The sequence below is a fragment of the Malurus melanocephalus genome, unplaced genomic scaffold, assembly GCF_030028575.1.
Source record: "Malurus melanocephalus ecotype Western Australia unplaced genomic scaffold, MMel_1.1 scaffold_329, whole genome shotgun sequence".
Taxonomy (NCBI): domain Eukaryota; kingdom Metazoa; phylum Chordata; class Aves; order Passeriformes; family Maluridae; genus Malurus; species Malurus melanocephalus.
The window spans coordinates 778,979-800,644 of NW_026623561.1; the positions used below are offsets into that span (position 1 = coordinate 778,979).

The following is a 21,666-nucleotide window of genomic DNA, read 5'->3' on the forward strand; positions in this document are numbered from 1 at the left end:
ACCAAAACAGGCAGAAGAGAGTGAACTRGAAGTGTTCACCAGAGAGATAACTTTGCCACCACAGAGCACCAYCCTTTTATCCCTGGCCAAGTGATCCTGGGACTTTCCCTCCACTGCTATGTCCTTTTCACATGGTGTGGTCTGGAGTGCAGGGGTGTTTTTGGGAATGACAACAGGCAAACTATAAACAATGATTCCACAATATTCTCACTGCATTTCTAAGTTCTGCTGTGAAGAAACAATGAATTTCTTTATAAGTTCTGCTGTGAAGAAACAATGTATTTCTTTAAAGAGTGATCAGTTCTTTGACATGTGCTGCACACAGAAATTAAATTAGGCATTTGTGGATAAGACTATTTTAAGCCATTTCAATATTAAGTTTGCTCTATTCCCTAAGTGCACAGTTACTTGTTCTACTACAACCTACTCTCAACAGGAGGTGAAGAAAGGCGGTAGGGAGTAAATAGCGTCTCTGAAGACACARTAAAAAACCTAAGGCAAAAGACATTTTCTTAAAATAACTGCTCCTGATTTTTACATGCCAAGGGGGGCAAAGACAAAGAAGGGCAGCAGTGGAAAATACTGACAGAAGCAAGGAGTTACTGCAAATTTTTCATGGTTTGCATAAATATACAAAAAAAAAGAGGGGTAACAGGAAGTAGGGAATTTCAAGACCAGCAACTATTTTTTTCCAAAGGCTATACAAACAAGAGACAAGGAGGAGGAAAATTTACCTAGCAACAACTGCAGTTTGTGACATTCACAAAGCAATCTACTAAAAAGCCACTTTARGAAAGGAGAAGATGGCATAATCTTTATTATCATAAAGATAAACATCAAGTTTTAAAGATTAATTATGCACACATGCACATACAAAAAATGCAGCAAGCTTGCAAAGGCTATTGAAGTGTGTGCAGCACCAAGCCAGTCCATGCATTTTAGAAACAGCAGCACTAGTCCTGATTCTGATGGGAAAAAAAATCCTGACACTCATATCTTAAGCAAAGAAACAGAGGTGTTCTGAATATTTAAAATGTTCCATCTTCCAAATTCTCTTCAGACTCTTGAGTTGCAATGGGTTGTAGTAAAAAAGACAGCTTTAAGCAGCTTTTAAAAATAAAAAATATTACCCTGAAATACTCAGGATCTGTCTTCCTTTCACAGATTTCTATTTCTCCATGGAATCGGTCAGGATGAAGAATACCCTTTTTCGTAAATGTACAGTGCAAGTAAAAATAAATCTGTCAGAACTGAATTCTGGGATTTGGATTTTTTCCCCTACCCGTGGGAGGGGACATAGGATCCCGATGCAGTAGATGTAATGCATGCCGATCATGGAGCCGAGCAAAGAGAAAGTAGGGCACATAATAAATGCATCAGAAAGGAGATCTTCATAACTTCAGGAATAATGCTGCCCTCCACATAGAGGGAAACATGCTGATTACTAGTAATCCAAGTGTTTAGAAGGAGACTGTGTACACTCTGCCTCTCACCAAAAATTCACAATTCACCAAAAAACAGCACCTTTTCTGCTGCCCATTCAAGACAACACAGGACGCAGCTTCTCACAAAGAGCTGTTACATCTTTTCTTCCCAACCTCGCTCAGGGTCACTTCCTTTTACAGACAGACTGCACACCATTCTCTTAGTTACAAGACAACATTCTGAAGCTGAAAACATTTGCTCTGAAGCCTAAAACAAAATCAAATTTTGAAATGTGATTATGCACACTTCTAACGAGGTCTATATTTGCCARTCTATTAACATCATTTAAATCACTACTGCACAGCTTTAACAAGTCAAATACTACATCTGAAGAATGGCTTGTGCACTGGAACCAGAGCTTAGAAGGTTTTGTCTGCTTCTGCAAGAACATTTTTTTTTACTTTTTCAGATTTGCTTAGTAAAAATATCTCATTTATTCTAACAACAAGGAACTGATTGGAGATGAATAACATCTGCTTTCTTGTGTCTTTGAATAGTGACTGAGAGTATAAAACAATGAGAAAAAAAGAGTAAATTAATTTTACTAAAATTCTATCTAAAAATAAAATTCACTTCGTTTGTTTCTAAAAAAGAAACATTTCCACAAAATGGACCTTCAGAATAAACACTGCAGCTCATTTACTCTTCTGTAATTTAAATTATTTCACACTTCTATTTAAAATCAATTTTCAACCCAAACAGCTTGCTGTAAGTTACCAGTAATGCAATATTTGACCATTTAATTCATTTTAAGATGATAAAAAAGTAATTTGAATGGATCATTACTAAAATATAGTTACTCCATTTACATATATCACCACATGACACAAACTTACTTTAGTAAAGACACAAAATAATTTATTTCATTCMTTGCTTGGTAATTTAAATCATGATTTGCAAATGCAGCTTCAACACTAACCTTTTTTTGCACAGAGGAAAAAACTTCTAAAATATAAGATTTCATCATCACAGCTTTAATGAAGTAGTGTTTGGAAGTCAAAATGAGATTATTTAGGCCTTAAAAAGGGAACAACTGTTGTGGGACGAGACTCTGATGCAAATTCCAGGACCTGGTATGACTTACAAAATAATCCTTCCACCTTAACTCTTGTCTCTTCCTTGACCCAATGTCCTAGACAACCCTCCAGCAGTCCTGCTTGCAATCTCAACTGTGGCTGTAAGCCAGCACTGCTCAACACTGTGCAGTCACACCACTAAATATCTACATAATTTGYCCCAATATCTAATGTGATCATCTGTCCTGAAATAATCTATTTCAGGTACATGCAACAGTACAACGTATCAAGCTGGAAGGCAGGGRGGAGGATTGCTTATCTTTGAAAAGTGAATGTCACATCTCAGTGAAGATGAGCATAGTCAATACATAGGCCAAATCTGCTCCATTGCAGCATTCCCATCGAACAGCCTTCACACTCACAGCCAAGGTCTATGCCATTTTCCATAACAATGTCCACCTCTCTAACACTCAGGAACAGAACTGACAAATAATTGGTACAGAAGTTTTTTTTCTTCAGCATTCATAAGTCACTTTCTGGACACCTGTTAACTGCTAAACATCAGAAGTGACAACTTGGCATCCACAGCAGAAGGGTGTTTGGTTTGATGTTTGTTCTTCAGCAAGCCTTGGGACTGCAGGTTCATTAAAAAATATTCAAAAAAATAAACACAGATAAAGCCAACTGTGAGCTTACTGTTGCAGAAGAAAACCAGACTAAGTAAAACTTAGTAGGGCAGGCAGTTTTCCACGACACAGTGCTGATCTCAGCACCACAGAAGGCAGCATTCATCTCATCAGACTTGAGATCTGGAGTCCAACTCACCAGACTGAGTCTGGGATTCAGGCCCTTTGCAAATCAGGGACAGAGACTGGCTTGCCTTCAGCTTCTGCAGGCCACTCAGTAAGTCAAGGATAGAACCAGACAGGATGCCTTTTTCTGATATGGAAAACACTGACATTTCAGATATTTTTCCATCCCAAGTCAAAAAGAAATCACACTAACATTAAAAGAAGGGCAACCAGCAGTACCTAAACAGCCTCAGTGTCAGGATGCTGGCTTCAGGCTTCCATGACGGCTCTCTCTCTTCTGCCTGCAGCCTGGCTTACCAGGAAACCATCAGAGCCACTCTGCTCACCCTGATACACTCTGAGTTATCTGTGCAAGCAGGAGCCTCCACCTCAGTCTCTTGTACCCCATGAAAGTGCCATGGTACTGCTCTGCAACCTGTCTAACTAGAGTGCTCAGCTCATCTTTACAGGGCTAAAAGCATTCAGGGGCAGAGGCAGACACAAACTAAACACCATTGAGGGCTAAACAGAACCAACTGCATGCACCTTGTTGTGCAGGCAACAGGGGATCAAGAACACACAGGAAAGCAGGAGCACTTAAGTCCCCTGCCGTAAATCACCCGTGCTCAGCACTCCCATGGGACACCAATATTGAGCACCTTGGTTCTACTGCTTCATCTTCCTTCTTCAGAGCTGGACACAAAACAGAATTTGTGTCATCTCTCAAAAGCAAACAGCCAAGGGAGACTGGCTAAGATCTCTCTTCTCATTTGAAACATCCTCCTAGAGTTTGAAAACCCTTTCCCAATGAACCATTGGGGCACCACTGCTTGCAAAGTGGGAGTGTGGAGTGGGGAGCAAATGGGAATCTTTTCATAAAATAAAGCTATCACATAATYGTTTTCAGCCCAGTATGGTCTGCGTACTGCATTACAGGCTAAAAGCATGACATTTGTGTTGAAATAGRAAAGGGTTTATTTTGTTTTCCCTTGATACAGCAATGAAAATGGCAAACCACTGRTGCTTCAGTGGTAAGTGCCTTTCAACCTCCAGCAAAAGGAAATGTCTTGTTAAAATGGCATTATTTGTAAGAGCTTCAAAAGCTTTGGTTTACTAATATATTCCCTATTTTTAGCTTACTAGAAACTAGCAACTTCATATTCCCAAYGAATTTTAAATAATTAAATGAAGCTAATAAAACATATAGGACATAAAATGTAGTGAAAAAATAAATCAGGTTGTGTATAACAATCATGTTGTACCTTGAGCATGGCCTCCACATACAGTTCATAGACAAAATTCTGTCAGCTTAGACATCCAATGTCAAATATGCCCCTTGCAGCATTTTAATTGGGACCAAGTGAGTGCTGCCACCCTGCTCAGCACTTCAAGCCACAACACTGTCCATTCCTCCCAGTGCATACAGCAGTGGGTATGGTTATCTCAGTATTTTTTCATACTTTCAACAGAAATCATATTTTCAACAGAAGCAAAATTCCTGAGTAAATAATGCTCTCAAGCCCTAACATACCAAATGAGCAGCTTTCCAGAGTGAGAACACCCACCTTTCCTATGGAGTACATGTTGGGAGAGACAGGAGCAGAAAGTGAGTGCAAGCTGCACCCCATCTCCTGTACAGGATGTAAGTTTAATACTGACAGATGTTGACTCTGATGACAGGCTCATGTGTTGAACTGTTGATTCCATACCACTTACCTAAATGCACAGATAAGATTCATTACAAATTCTTGAAACCTMCAAAATCTGGATGCACCAGATGTGCTGCAACCAGAAGTTTTTTTTCCCTAGCAAGTTGTCTGAGCAGGCAGCACTGGGCAACAGTGCTTCTTTAAGCACACATCGTGCCAACCAGTGCCACAAGCCACTCAGGAAAATAAAAAAAAAAAAACAAGTTATCAGTGTATTAGAATGAACAATTACAAACCCCTCTGCTTGACAGTTTATTCTGAAGTCTGTGGGGAGTTGAGTCATACCTTAAATATTTCTTCACTTAAATCTTTTTCACTGAACTGGCAAATTGGCCATCATTTAGAAAATAATCATTGTTTCTCTTCTCACCTTTTTGATTGCAGAAACTGCAAAAGAGTTGACAGGCAGCAAAGCAGGACACCACTGTGAAAGCCAGATAACTAATTGTCACGATGGTTCTAAACTCAACTTTTGCTTTCTGGGATTAATAATGCTTTAATGTGCTTTCACTGGTGAGGTGCTCCCCCTATGGCTCCTCAGCCCTGCTAGCAAAGCTGAAGGAGTGAAGCAGTACCCAGAACAGGCAAGCAGGAGTTTGGGAGTACCTAAATTTATGTATGTGACACAGATGTGATACATGTGGGGGTGTTGAGGGTGCAGGCTGATGTCTTTACAAGATTAGTCTATCGTCTCTGTAAGACCATGGTATTGGGAGAGATYTTCTATTACTGGGGACAGGAGGAAGGTAAGGTAAAAAAAAAACACACCTATCTGCAAGGAGGAAATCCAGGGAACTACATGCCAGTCAAGATAACCTCATCCCTGGAATGGTTATGGAAGAAGTCCTCATGGAAGTCACTTCAAGCACAGGAAGGACAAGAAGGTGACCAGGACAGCCTGCACAGCTTTAACAAGCACAAACTGCAACTGACCAACCTGACTGACCTACACTGTGAGATGGCACCTTCCAGGAACTGAAGGGAGCCCACCAGGAACCGGAGAGAGACTCTTCAGCAGGAGCTGTAGTGACAAGGACAAGAAGTAATGGGTACAAATTGAAAGAAGGAAAATTTAGGTTAGCTATTAGGAATGAATTTTTTTTACTGTGAGGGTGGTGAGACACTGGAACAGGTTGCCCAGGGAGACTGTAGATGTCCCAATCCYGGCAGTGTTCAAGGCCAGGSTGAATAAGGCTTTGAGAAACCTGGTCCAGTGGACMTATCCTGCCCCTGGTGGAAGGATTGGGACTAGATTGTCATTGACRTCCATTCCAACCCCTTAACATTCTATAATCCTATGACTGGTTTCAAGGGCGAGAGGAGACCAGTGGGTTGTTTACAGTGCCTTTAACAAGGCTGCAGAAAGTCTCCTGCAGCATCTGTATTAACAAATTACTGATTGGTAAGTGGACAATAAAAAAGACAGAAAATTGGCTGGATCATCAGGCTCAAAGAATTTTGCCTCTCAAAGGAAAAACAATTTATGGCCGGTCACAAGGCAGCACACAGTGATGAATACTAGGGCCAACACTCTTTCATATCTTTTATTAACAACCTGGATGATGGTGAGTTCATGAATACCAAATTAGAGAGAGTGAGCAATAAACAACTTCCTCACAATTGGAAGCGGAGTGGCAGGCACTGGTCTCTGTTGACCTGAGGAAATAGTGTGAAGCTGTATTGGGGAAGTTTAAGTTGGRTATTAGGATAAGGTTCTTCACCCAGGGAATGGCTGGGCACTGSAACAGGCTACCCAGAAGAGTGATCACAGCATCATACCTGACAGAGTATAAGAAGTGTCTGGACAACACCCTCACAGTCAGTGTGATTCCTGGGGCTGTCTTGTACAGGGCCAGGAGATGAACTCAAATGGTCTTTGTGGATCCCTTCCAACCCAGGATATTGTATGATTCTATGAACTGAGGACAGTACTGCTATTCAAAAGGATCTTACTCTGAGGATATGGGCTGACAGGAACACCATGAAGTTGTGGGTTACTGTGCAGCTGGTATACACAGCACACACCACAGTATCAGTGCAGAAGGCTGACTCACTGGAGAACAGCTTCACAGAATAGCAGAGGGTAGCTCTGCAGGCAATTTGATTGCCTTTACTACRGGGATACACTCCGACTAGTGCTCAATCACTTTCCAGGCTGTATAATTGAGCAAATGTGAGGCAAGCAGATGGATGGARGTTTATTCCTCTCTATTCAATGCCCACAAGGCACATTATCTGGAGTAATGTGTTCAGGGTWTCCAAAAAAGACACTGACCTACTGGAGTGCACTCTCAGCAAGTTCACAGATGACACCAAATTGGGTGGGAGTGCTGACTTGCTGAAGGRTAAGAAGGCTCTGCAGAGAGATCTGGGTCAATGGGCCAAGACTAATTGCATGAGGCTCAACAGGGTGAAGTGCTGGGTCCTGCCCCCMAGTCACAACCACCCCAAGCAGTGTTACAGGCTGCAGGATGAGTGGCTGGAAAACTGGTCAGCAGAACAAGATGCGGGGGTACTGGCCAACAGGGGCTGCACATGAACCAGCAGTGCCCAGGTGGCAAAAAAGGCCAATGTCATTCTGGCCTTTATCAGCAATAGTGTGGCCAGCAGCACCAGGGCAGTGATTGACCCCCTGTACTCAGAACTGGTAAGGCCAYGCCTTGAATCCTATGTTTAATTTTGAGCCACTCACTGCAAGAAAGACATTGAGGAACATGTCCAGAGCAGGGCAATGGAACTTGGGAAGGGTCTGGAACACAASTCTGATAAGAAGCAGCTGAGGGAGCTGGGAGTGTTCAGTCTGGAAAAAAGGAGGCTCAGAGGGACCTTATCACTCTCAACAATGGCCTGAAAGGAGGGTGYAGCCAGGCTGGGGTCAGTCCCTTCCTCCAAGTAACAAGTGACAGGAGAGGAGGAAATGCCCTCAAGTTGGACCAGAAGAGGTTTGGATTGGATATCAGCAAAAGAAACTTCACTAAAAGGGTTGTCAAGCACAAGGGTGGACAAACTAGCTCTGTATGAACACTTAGATGTTTCATCGCCGATGTTATTAAAGCACCTAATTATTCTGGCTCCCGCCAAGAGAGGAAAGATTTTTTCTACATCTCAATTTATTCACTATTTCCACAGCCCTGGAAGCAAGATCAGCCTCCTCTCCAAGGCTCCAGCTCAGTGGCTCAGCAGGCACGTTTTGGAAACCCCAGAGCACCCTCATGTGGCTAGATATTGCCAGGAGCTCTCCTTCCTCCCYTTGACTTGCATGCGGCACGAGCAAAATTCACAGATCACAGGTTTATCTACATACCACACCACCAACTAGGCGTGGTGCTYGTGCCACAAATAACATTTCGGTAGCCACACAGCTACGCCAACAGACCCTGTCTCCTCTTCCCACCAGAGTACAGCTTGCTAACAGGCCTGCAGGAGGGCTGGGCAGGGGCACCAGAAGCCACAGCGGGCACGCCCCAGAGGCATGGCACTGAACTTTGCCTCCTGTGAAATCTCCAGGTTTTACTGCTCACACCAGGCTGGAGAGCAGCACCTCTCTCTTTTCTCCCCACACTCTAAAAGACAGTTTTCCCTCAACTTACGGTAACACTGAAATTTCATGGTAACATTTTTTTTTTCCTTTTTCCTGCTCACCTTTTTTTTAAAATAAAGACAGGCTGGGAGAACAACAGCTGCAAGACTCCCTTCCAGCTCTCCCAACCACTGCAGTGTGCTCTTCGTGCTGCAYGGCAAGGGAAAGGCTCCTACACTGCACCTGCCTCACTCAGTCCACCTAACCCGCCCCTGCCTGTCCATCCCCTTTCTCCTTGCAGCAGGTAGGCACTTGTAACAGGCATGGGCCCCTCACATGCTACATTTAGCCCGGCAGATCCTCTTAAACTATAAACACAACCACTGCACACTGCATTAGAAGTGCAGAAAATGAACAGCCTACTCACATTTTCATATCAAAGCCATTCAAAAGCAACAGCAAGGCTGATGYAAGAGAAAGAGTCAAAAGGCTCAGGTACAACATACTGCTCCAACACCAAATAACATCTTACTGAAGTGAGTCTGACTCAGAAAAGATTTTACAAGTCTGTGGTTGGCTGTTTCCTTACTGCTTGTAAGATGAAAACATAAAGGGAGCTAAATAATAATTTTAAAATGCAGTAGCAGCAAAAMCAGAACACTCTCCTCAGGTTTCCTGCCCTGACAGCAAGTAAACACACCTTCTGAACTCCCTCTTTTAGGGGGTAGAAAAGATGTACGTTGTTTGATTACCACCAATGACAGGTGCCAAATAAATTAACGTTATACAAGATATTACAAAGCTAATACAGCTGACAGAGGAAATTGCAAATATTTTATTTACAATCACACAATGGTTTGGATTAGAAGTACCTTCTGCTGGACATTTAGTCCAGTCTGTTCAAAGGTAACATGTTAAAAATTCAAAAACTGAGGACATTTCACTTTACCAAGTGGTACTTTGAACCCTTCTGATTAAGAATAGGTAAATTTTTAAACTGTGATGAAGAACCAGTTTGACTACAAGTTACTGTATGCACTACAATAAAATATTAGCAAAATGTTATTTCCACATTACACGAGATCAGAATAACTCCTTCAGTCCTTAAGGCTTCAAAGGATTCTGTTTAATTACCAAAAGAAGTTGCAGATGGCAGTCCAATTTCTCAAATGTTTTGAAGGAGTACTTTTTACAATACAGCTCTCGAGGCACAGGAATGCTACTGCATTTGTCACTGAATGCAAAATATTTAATTTAGTGTATCAACTGTGCTGGTGCAAAACGTGTGGCTAATATGAAACAACCACTGGTTACCAACTCCCACATACAAACTCTAAAGAGAGAAACTACCAGCCAGATAAGGTTTTTATTGTAAAAGGTGCCACCTCTGATCTCTCAGTGAAGCCCTAAAGATTTTTTTCTTTTTTTTTTTTTTTTTTTTGGTCAAGCTGCCAAAAAAGAAGTCTGGAAACTAAAATTCATCGATGGTTCTCTGAAATTACAGACTAAAGAACTATTGACTTCATTGCCTGCTAAAAATGTAACCTGAAATGTAACTAATCCATCCACATTCCATGCTGGTGTTCATTCTATTCTCTACCCCACAGGTGACAATGACCTGACAGGTGGCAACTATTCTTCTTGCTTAATTGTTCCAACTGATAAACAAGTTAAACTTGGAGAAAAGCAGTTTCCAAACTGAATGGAGCTTGAAGCTCGCTGCTTCTATTTCAGATCTGTGTAAGGATTTGAACAGCTGAAAACATTTTTTTCCCCAAGTTGTCTATTAAAGGACATCATTGCACCTTTCTGCCTACCAACTCGRGTTTCATCTTAAATGAAGGTAAAACATCTAAGTTCCAAAACAAAGCCTGAAATCAGCAAGAATCTGTTCAGCCATCACTTTGCTAATCAAAATTCTGGAAAAAAGGATTAAGTGTTACCACCCAAACAAGACCTCTCTCCTCTGTGCATTATTCTCCCTACACAAAGAAAACAGAAGGTCAGCAACCTGGCAGATACATGTTCTTCCATTTTCAGATGACTGTCTGGCCCAGTAAGAATTCAGGATTAAGCATATTGACTAAGAACCTAAGRCTTCACCTTTAGAAGAAGGACCCATGAACTAGCATAAAATAACAGGTGCTCCACAGGTCTCATACACTAATAAACCARAAAGCGGAATTAAGATAGGAGTCCTTGACATTTCTTGGACTCYGAAAAAAATGTTACGGCTTTTTCTGGATATAAACCACATTTCATCACCACAGCTTTCTCCAAGAAGCAAGTCAAGCAGCTGTGTTTAGGTAACTTGGGCCTGTGATAGGAGGCATCCTATCAAACATGCCTGAGATTCCTTCTCTGTTCTGGAGTAAATCAAATCACAGCAGATCCTGTCTGTGCTGGCTCACACATTCATCAAGTGATCACAGAAAACGTAACCTGCATGCTCAGGACGAGGAAGCAGGTATGTCTGAAATTACGGAGTTTGTCTTCCCATGATGAAGTCCAACTTCCCTGGAAATGTCTAAACATTTGCCTGCCAATGGGAAGTAGAGAATTAAATCCTTTCTTTGCCTTTGCAAAGTCTTTGCACAGACTTTGCTTCACCTATTAAAGTATCTTTACCTCAACCCAGAAGAGTTTTCTCATTTTGACCTTTCTGATTCTCCTCTCCAGCCACTGCRGGGGAGCAAGAGGGTGGCTGTGCTGGGCTGCGCTGCCTGCTGAGGTGAGTCCACAACACAGGAATAATGTGGTATAAGCTACTGCTAAACTACAACTACTGATGTTAAGTCTGCATTTCATGAATGGAACAATACATCTGAGATCAGTTTAAGACTTGGGATGTATTGCCTCATGCAGGTAATGTCAGTCTCTTGCACTTCTATTGCCCAGTTCAGCCATGCACCCTATGAAAAGAAACACCTTCAGGTTTTCTTTCACACAAGCCACCACCTGTCTCTCAGGCCCAAACRTGCAAAATGCCATGCATTCCAAGAGCTACCTGCACACCTGGATCCCTCACCACTACATCTGTAAGTCTGTGATTTACTAAAATTCTCCCTTTCCCCTCCTTTCTCCTTCCCTTCAGAGCCACGTGGCCCAGTTGCCTCCAGCATAAGGAAATGGGAGAGTAAAAGAAAATCCATTCCTGACCACTGAGGTCAATAATATGCTTTCACAGCACAGAAGCATGCAGGAAACACACTGGCCTCATGCCACCACCTCGCTGTAGAGCGGGTGTGTGTATTTCTGGATCTCTCACCTTAAGGAAATCGCAAACTGCCAGAGCCAAGGCTCAGAGACCTCAACAATCATTCTTTGAGTTTCTCCCTTCAGAAAAGCTGACTTTTCTGAAAGGAAAATGTCTCTTTGGAATACAGGATTTAAACTTATCCTTCCCTTTTAAACCTTCTGAATAATACCAGATGAGCCTGCAGAAAGGTATACCTTCCTATTGAATCACTTCCAATATTTTTAACAAGACAGAAAAGTCACAGTACTTTTCATTTGAGGTCCATTAGCCTGAAGGGCTGAAGAAAGATTTACACTGAATGGAACTTCAAAGCCTGAAAGACAGAATCTATTGGGAAACATAACACTGGTCCTAGAAAACAGACTGATCCAAACCCATTTTTCTCATGTTTTCTGAAAGAAAATTATTTTAGTCCTGCAATGGTTGAGGAGAAATTCTCATGAAAACAGAAKAACAGCTTTTTAAATAGAACTATTCCCTCTGTGTCTGTAGTAAAAAAAAAATAGTTACCCATCCAGTATGCAAACAATTTCTGAAATTATTGTAACAAGGATACATATAATACCAGGGAGAAGGGATCTAAATCCTTCCAACAGCACTTCCATGTATAGTTGTGCACAGACAGAGGTGGTGGCGACAGCTCAGCAACAACTCTGCTTTCATTGTTCCAGCTGTACAGGGAATTCAACTACTGGGCAGCACAGTGCAGAAGTCACACACTTTCAATGAAACCCAGTGCTACCCACAACCAGCCAAAGAAAGYTGTGCCTCTGCTGTGTCCCCAGCTCTGCTCAGGGTGTGAGGCTGGACAGAGAAGAACATTGTGCACGTTACTTACAGAGCACCACAGGAAAAGCACAAAACTCGCCTGCAARCTGTGCAGGATGCCCTGCTGAAACAAAACAGACCAAACACTCTAAAGAGAAGAAGCCAGAGAGCTGATTAAATAACACTAACATCCTTCATGGCACATGTAATGCATTAGTGCTATTCTATAATATGTCAACACTGTGGTGGTGCTGTTGAACAACACAAACCAACTGATGCCCCAAGTTAACTAAAGAGCATGGACAAAAGGAGAGGTGGAAGTGTGAGTTATTCATCAGGCTGTCACACTGCCAGTGGAAACCACACAGCAGATGCCTGTAGTAAAGTCAACCACACACACTTTACTTTWTTTCCCTTTAAAAAATGCGGTTTAAAATACTTTGCAACAGGTATTTGGTGAATCTAAGTTTTTGTTGTTTCATTAGCTCTAGTTTTTATTACTCCTGTTTTAAAATTTAATGTTATTTTAGGGGTTTTTGTTGAGCTAAAAGCAATCCTGTTCTTCACGATTCAGTAACACAGAAAGTTTTAAAAYCATCTTCAGAGAGGGAAGGAAATCCCAGAAATATCTTTCAAGATCTCTAACCAGCTACTAAGAAGGGAAAAAAAAATCCAACAAGTCCCATCCACTTTGAGACTCACCTGCCACACCAATGAGACCACTTGGAACAATTTCAAACAACACAGGCTCTTTGGAGCAATGGTTAGCATTTTGTTACTTCTTTCATGATTGTGTTACCCCAACAGTCTCCAATACTCACAAGGCTCAAAACATCTATGGAATTTGTATTTTAGTGAAACAGATCATTACACTTACATCTAAAACATTGCATCATGAAACAAGAAATAAGCAAAAACCCAAATTTCACTCAACTGCAGCTTTGCTCAGCCCCAGTAGTTRCCAAGCTAGCAGGCACTATGTAGAACTAGATACCTGAATTAGAAAATAAAGGGAATAAAGCATTATTCCTTCAGAACTGGAGTTACTTACTTGTTTTTAATCYTTCCTTTGCCAAGAAAAGAAAAGGGAAATAATTTTATTTCTGTATGGAATCAGAAAACCCTACAGGTTTCTAGGACCAACCATTCTGTAAATTTTTTAGGTCACTCAAACTGCAGCACCTTCCCCCATACTCTCAACTCTCTCTCAGTACTGACTGATAGAAGTCACTTTTCAGGGTCATGTGACAGAGATAAAGGCTTTTTCAGATAACATGTGGAAAAACAGTGGCATTAAGTGGTTTCTTGAAGTACTGACAATAAAACAAACCTAAAAGCAATCCCGGCAGGAGTTCAGTTCCTATTCAGAGAGAGGCAYCAAGCAAATGCCTCTGTATTTATCRAGCAAGTTCACCTAAAATACATTGGTAGCTCAGTACATTTTCAGATTAATTGTTCAACAGCTCTATAACAAAACAGCTTTCACAGATTATCTTCAATTACAAAAGTAATTTACTACATGACCAGAAGGTAGTATAATCATTTCTGAAGCCTAAAAATATATTGAAGAACCTTTTTTACACCACTGGACCATTCAAAGGAAATTTTAAAAAACATTTGTTTTTCTTGAACAGAAGTTTTAATTAAAACTCATTAAAGGACATAATGAGAATGTACAAGCATATGAAAGTATGGCAAATATTCCCCTCAGCTAAAATCTAAGTGAGCTTCCCCAGAGCTGTAGCAAAACACAGCACTGCAGGGCATAGCTCAGTTAAGCCCTCTGTAAATCGAATATGACATGCCGTGACATAAACCATTGTCCACGCCACTCTTTATACCACCAGCACATACTTCCGTACCTACATTATACACAGATAGCTCAAAACACTTCTAATTTATTTACAGAAGTGAGAATTGTCACATTTCAAACTTGCCCACTAGTCTTTAAACCCCTGAGCAGTAGTGTAATGCTGTCTTGCTCCTTCCCGCTAGTTCAATTCATTCCATTTTGCTAAGCAATTCCCAAACAAATGTCAAGTAATACCTATTAACTAAATGTTTCAGACTTAGATCAGATAGATTATGATGTGTGGTGCCTTACTTTGTATATTTTAAAACTATCAAACTACCAACAAATTACTTTTCAACCAAAAAGACAAGTAAAAAACATTATTGAAATAAGTAAAATGTCACCATTAAGTTACTTATTTCTGTTTTATTTTAACCACTTGAAGCTGACAAGTGTTTCTAGCTCTTACACTAAATAAAGTATTGCTGAAAACTAGTAAAAGACAACAGGAGTACAGGCACAGGAAGACAGAACTGCTTAAACATTACATTCCAGTGGTTAGTATTGCAAGCCAGTGAGAATAACCACAGAAAATAGAATTAAAGACAAACAGAAAAAAAACCCACCAAATCCAGTAAAAATAATTTTTGATACCAAATCCAGTAAAAATAATGTTTTGAAACTACAAAAGGAAAAGGTGCTTTGCAAAAATACTGTTATCAGACTAAAAAAAAGATAAATTTCCCAAGCATGGATTTTGCCCCTAAATCTGAAAGGGGAGATCCAGAAAATGAATCATTAAAAGAGAGTCTAACCTAAGCAGGAATGGCCTTATGGCTTCAAGAAAGCACTCAGGTTAATCCCACTCTTGGGTAGCATTTCTCAGAGCTAACTCCCTTTTAATTAACTGTGTGTTGAGAAATAGAGTTATTCTCCTTTAGCCACCGTAATGTTCTTCTTTGCTCTGGATATTTCCAACTGATCCTTCACTAACTCAAGAACTGCAACAGAGCACAACTGGTACCAATGCGAGATTCTGAATCAGTTCAGTTAAAACTAGTCTAGAAGTTGACTCTGAGGAACTTCTGTATCTCTAGTCAGTTAATTTCTTTAATGCAACGACCTAACTAATTTAAAACAAAATTACAATTACTTGACTAAAATTGTCATTCCAAACTATTAAGAGTGGAAAAAATACTGCAAGRCTGGTTTGCACCTACTATTTCCTGTTCCTTAGGCAAATTAAACAACATGGATTCCAAGCCTGAAATTGGAAGATTGGAAGCACTCACCTTGGGCATTACTAATTCCCAAATAACAATTTTGAGACTGCTCTATAATGAAAAAGACAGGAACAACTCACAGGGATGCAGGCATTTTGCTTGAATATCAAGCGTTGTGTGAAATTTCTTATCTAGCATTCTGAACACGGCTGAAAGACACTTCTGTATCTTTCATAGTTCCTCCAGTATTAGAGCTGAAAGAGGACAACTGAGTCTGAAGRGGTGGATTTCTGTATCATGTAATATTTTGTTTGTCCAGCTTGGGGAAGGAGTAAGGAAGATATCCTTGAGACACACAATAGGGTCAACTCAACTGCCTTAAAGAACTGGTTTCTGAAACAGCGCTGAAAGCATCTTTTCCTCTACAAAAATCAAAAGTGGGCAGGTAAAAATTCAAAAAGAAAAACAAATTTTAAAAAAAACCTAAAAATCAGACACCAGGTTTTAGTATGTCAAGAAAAGGTAATGCAAACATTCTCTGTAGAAATGATCATGCAATCATTTCCAAAAATGATCATGAAAAGTAGCAAATAATGAAATATGTAATTAAGGGGACAACTTCATGCAGAATGGGTTTGTACAGTACATACCCAGATAGGATCTCTTGGGAGGTGCTTTGATTTCTTCATCCTTACTATCTGCRGCTATATAAAAAAAGAGTTGAAGGGAAAAAAAAATAAAGAAAGGAAAGACAAACAGACTTTTATGATTAAATGCAACAGTGGTTATCCGAGTTACAGTTTAGTCAGTTAGTACATTTTACTCATTGAAAAATAATAGCCAGACCAAAACATGCCAAAAATTTCAGTCCCCATGCTTTCTATAAGGCTCTCATCCCATGATGTTAAGATTGAGCAGTAGGAAGTCACGGAACAGTCTCAGTGCACAACCCAAGAGTAGTGTACCTATAAGGGGAAAATAAAGACTTAAAAAAAAATGAAACAGCTTGATTCTTACTTTAGACTACATAAACTCTAACTTTTCATGAGCAGAGAAAACAAGCTGTTACCTCAGCAACATGGGGTGCATAGATATGTATATATAAACAGCTGAGACAATAGTTGCCTTGCCTCCAGTGGAAAATGCTGTTCAAAAATACTGTCACAAAGCCAAAATCAAGAAGGAGAAAACAGACCTCATCTGCAACCATGCTGCATGCTAAACTTTTTTCACTCTAACCTTACTGTGTCGGTTGAAAACCATGTATTAYACAAGAGTGTTTTCCAGTGCCAAAAACAAAGCTCTTCAAAGGACTGGAGTGCTATAATAAGATACAAGTTATAAAGCAGATTAAATCAACCAGCAAAACTGGATGAATGACAAGAGGAAATCATCCTCATGTGAAAACACAGAAACCCATGCTCTACTTGTGGAGCCTGGGCTGCACAAGTAAAGAGRTATGTCCAAAAGTCTGCTTTTATCAAATGCTGTTCACTGGTTTTCAATATAATTCATACATTCAGGAGGCTCAAAACCTGTCACAATGTYTTGGGCATAACTAGAATTGAATCTTTGTTGAAGAGAAGTGAGAGGCTGATTTGGAGAAAGAAAAAGAAGGTTCTTCATTGAGTGTCTGCCTCCCCAAGAATATGAGGAGAGTGCTCTGGCCTACCAACATTCCCAAAAGTAACCAAGTGTTTTCAGCTGTCTGTATCTGTGACCACGTTGCTTCAGCCACTTCTTGGTTCTCAAGTCAAGACATACCACATGCATATTTTGCATTTCAGTATTCAATTCTTTAGGATGGTACTACTWGTATGCCCCAGAAATACTACAATACTTGGAACAAAACCCACAAAATTAACAAGAACCCTAAACCTTTCTGTACTGAGCCAACAATACAGTTACAGCTGCACAGACACAGCTTTAAATCTTGGGAACAAATATGGAAAGCTACTGTTACCACAACAATGGCACCATGAGATCTGCACTAGAGCAGTTAAAATGTTAAATACAGAATAAAAGATTAAAAGGTATTGTTGACATCTGTTGATTTCACCTGAAGACTCCTTCATGTAGCTTTCAAAGAATTCATATGTAGGGGAGAGAACTGTCCTATCACTGGAGGTATTAAAATCAAATTGGGGCTATTTGTTGTTTTTATATTTTGCCTGTTTCAGGTGCTGGCTTTTCCCAATTTGAGCTGTTACAAAAACAGGCTACACAGTCCAAGTTTACAAAAAAATAATACAACAGCTGGATATATGAAGAGGACTTCTCAGTATYCAATCAGTACTGAGGGATAAAGTTTATGTGTCTAAAACAAAAAATCAGAGAACACMGCAACAGCACAAGACAGGTTCCAAGGCTCTCAAATTAATTACACTTGGCAATACTAAAAGGGAGAGGGGGGAAATCYCATAATTGAGAAGTAACTGACAGAAGAGAAAAAAATTTCAGAAAACTCAAAAAATCTTTCAAAATTCTCAATACAGGGTCTTAAAAATAGTAGAAAATCTAGGGAGTCTGCTCCTCTTCATGTTTTGATAGTTACCCTACAAATCAAAGTACAAAAAATTTCACTGAATGGCTTTATATATTCTGAATAGTTACAGATATTTTGGGTATTTTAAGCCAGTAACACCACAAAACAGGCTAAAGAATACAGAACAAGCTCGTCAGGATTTGAAGAGATGGCTTCTTCATGCTTCAAGATAGGAAGCAGATCCCTTCTGAACTAGTTATTACATAAGGGACATTATTTTTGAGAAAAATAAAAACCAAAGAAAAAAAGCAACTCCCACATAACTCAAAACACACTGGTAAACATATACTTATGCCACTTGGAGGAAATATAACATTTAACAATAATATAAGAAAACAACAAAATTCCTTCCAGGGAAATATTCTATTCTTCCTAAATATTTTTAATTATTTTGCAGAAACATTCAAAGGCAGGATAGAACAGAAAAGCATTTAAAATGAAGACCAGCCATCTGAGAAATAATAAATTATATTATCATACAGAAATGGGATACCTTCCCTCAGGATTCTGCAAGGTTAACCAAAAACTATGACTTCAAACCTAGCTCTTCACTGCCCCAGTAAGCTATAAAGAAAGAAAGTAAGCATACAGATTTATCAGCTTGCCTAGATAACCATAAAACTTTCAAGATAAGATTAGGCGTGTGATTAGAAACACARTTTTCACTTCTACTCACACTGTGCTTGAAACCTATCATTCTGTCCAGCTTGAAAAGAGCTTTGCATGCATCTTTGTATTTATTCTGAGCCATCATATAGTTGTCCTTACTGAAAACCAACCCCAGGTAAGAAAAATATTCCAACCATTCTCAAGGTTTGTGGGATGATGCAAGACTTTCAACAAAAATAATTAAGGTCCACAAGCAGGTAAAAATCAGTCTCTCTAGCGAATTCCTTATGACAAAGGAATTCTTTATGAGTTTCAGGAAAAAGGATCAAATAACATAATGCAAGCTTAAGGAGTTTCTATCACTTGTCAAGAGAAGGACTGATTATCCCTTAGGAGACTATGTCTTTCAGGGAGAGCTGCCCAAAGAGTGCTAAACTAAACTGAAGAGCCTCCCTTCTTTGTCCAAAGGTTACTGAAGGAGCCTGCAAGTGTGCATGTGTAAACAGCGTGTAAGAACAATTTACTCTCAGAAAATGCAAACAGAGAAACCTCTCTGTCACTCCACAAAATGCTAGCACAAACAGTAGAGGAAGAAAGCATACATGCACCTCCCAAATGCTTCCTGGATTTTAACTGCTGCTAAATCTGGCTGAAATCAGTTTTTAAGTCATTCATCCTGCCAGACTGACAAACCCTGTGAACACAGCAGCTTCTGTTTGGAAGCTGGAGTGCAGCTCCTCTTCACATGAATCCCCTTACCTGAATAGTTACACACTACACTCCACAATAAGCAGGAATGGAAGTAGCTTCCTTAGCTATTAGATAAATTACCCTACTGCACAGCCAGGAGCTGCTGCCTGCTAACGATGGCTGTGGATATCTGGAATTGGATCAGACCCTCAATTATTAGGGAGTGTGGAAGAGAACAGATGGAGAGAATAAATTATMCATCCTTAATGGCAAAACAACTGACAGAAAGCTGACAGTGTTAATACTGTTCTTGTTGGTAATAAGCTGTTACATAAAATGTTGTAAGTCAAAGTCAACACAGAGAAACAAAAACCTACCCCCTTCCCACCTCTTATCTGGAGGGAAAAAAACAAGTACTTTGCACAAAGACCAAACATTTTATTAAATACAGAGTAATAGTCTGGCCCAACTGAAATTATCAATGCCTAAAAATTAACCGAATTAACCAAAATAAAAAATAGTGAAAATTCACATAAATCCCAACTCATCCCACRCTCACGGAAATGGTACACAAAAAGAGATAGTTTTGCAACTATGATAACAGAGCACCTGTTTTTTTTGACTGTCAGTAATTCAATTAGGTAGAAAATTACTACCTACCAAAGCAAATATTTGCAATTGCAAAATAAAATTTCAGATAATAATACATGATCATAACTGAGAACTCAGTAAAAAGTACAGCTGAAGAAAATAACTTATTCCAGCCAAGATATTTTCAAAAATCCAGGCTAGCATAATAGCATAACAAATAGCTCTATATTCAGATTGTGGTATGAAATATTAAGAACTCAGATTTCTAGACTGAACCAAGACCTGTCTGAAATAAAATTTCAGCTGTATGTTTTTATCTGGAAAAGTGGCATATTCAAAAACACAGCTCAGAAAGTGCTGCAGTGGGGAGACTGGATTGCAGTTAGGACAGAACTTTTGTACAAAGTACAGCACACTGTACTTCCAAAAATATTTATCCTGCAAAAGCCATTTTCCTTCACTTACCTGCAAAAGAGCGGCGTTTCACATTCAGCTCATTGGACACACGAACTTCAGTGCACAGTTTCAGCATCAGCAACATTGTAATGATCATGATAATGCTCTGCCACAAAAGAGGGGATTCAAAATGCCTTCCAAACCTAAAAAAAAAAAGAAAATATGCCAAACATCTAAGCACCTGGAAAAGGAAATGCAAATAGTAACAGGTATGAAAGGCTGAAAGGTTATTTCAACATCCCTGTGGACTGATCCTAGAGAMGCTGAAGCGAGAAGCTTAAGTCTTTGCTTCAAAAGCTAGCAGCAAACCTATTATTTTTAAAGGAGAAGCACATTCATTAGCAGTAAGTCAGTACAGAGAGACCAGAGACTTATGCCACATTAACACCAGTTACATGTGCTCTCCACACACACTCTTGAGAGATTTCACATGAACTTCCATGCAAAATTTCCCTTTCTCCATTTTTCATTTCTAAATAAAGTCATAAAAACAAAAGAACTTGACCTATAAAGAAATACTCACAGCCCTGTCTAGACATCTGAGTGGAAAAGCAGGTCTGCAGAACACACCAATTATTTCACCCATTTTTGTCTTATTTGGACCAAGATTGGGGGAAGTAAAAAGTATAGATGATGAGTGATAGGAGCTTCTGAGCACTTCCTTCACACAACAGGGAGGATGAACTTGGACTGCAGTCGGTCTTGACTGAAAAGCTTACTCTTAAGTGATTGCACAAGGTTACGCGCAGGAAAAGGAGAACCCTTCAGTGGAGATCAGTGATGCTCCAAGCTCCTCTTCCTAAAAGACTTGATGAAAGCTTGGCAATCCCCATCACACACTCACTAAAYGCATTAGGGATAAGCATGGAAGCTTTTCACATGCAGCCCTCAAAGTATATTGCATTTACAACAGGAAGGTTACACACATATCACAGTGAGCTGCTCCTCCATGCTCAGTTCTGCCAGGTTTTAAGCCTTGAAGACAGCAGATGCTGAGGAAGTGATTTGGTCCGAACACATTGCTGTGCTCCCCAACTCCCTTGCTTGCACCATGAAGCACACAGGCTTTCTAAATGTCCTAACAGCACAGTAATTAAGGTCAACCTTTGACCACATCATGCTGACCGAGTCCCAAGCCTTGCAGGCATGGCAATTACTGCCCTCTTCTAGACAGTTCCTGTTTTATAGCACTGTGGCAAAATGTAATTTGTT

General features: G+C 40.0%; 1 protein-coding gene across 2 annotated transcripts in view; it reads right to left on the reverse strand.

Moving 5' to 3' along the window:
• Window positions 1-21,666, reverse strand: part of SLC66A2 (solute carrier family 66 member 2) — a 64,164-nt gene that overhangs the window by 33,800 nt on the left and 8,698 nt on the right. Inside the window, exons 3-4 of one of the 2 annotated variants that reach the window (XM_057377869.1) lie at window positions 20,464-20,597; window positions 16,214-16,267 (exon numbers count right to left, since the gene is read on the reverse strand). In XM_057377869.1, the coding sequence (XP_057233852.1) occupies window positions 16,214-16,267; window positions 20,464-20,597 (188 nt within the window). The remainder of the gene's footprint in view (window positions 1-16,213; window positions 16,268-20,463; window positions 20,598-21,666) is intronic. The other variant, XM_057377870.1, reaches the window with a different exon arrangement.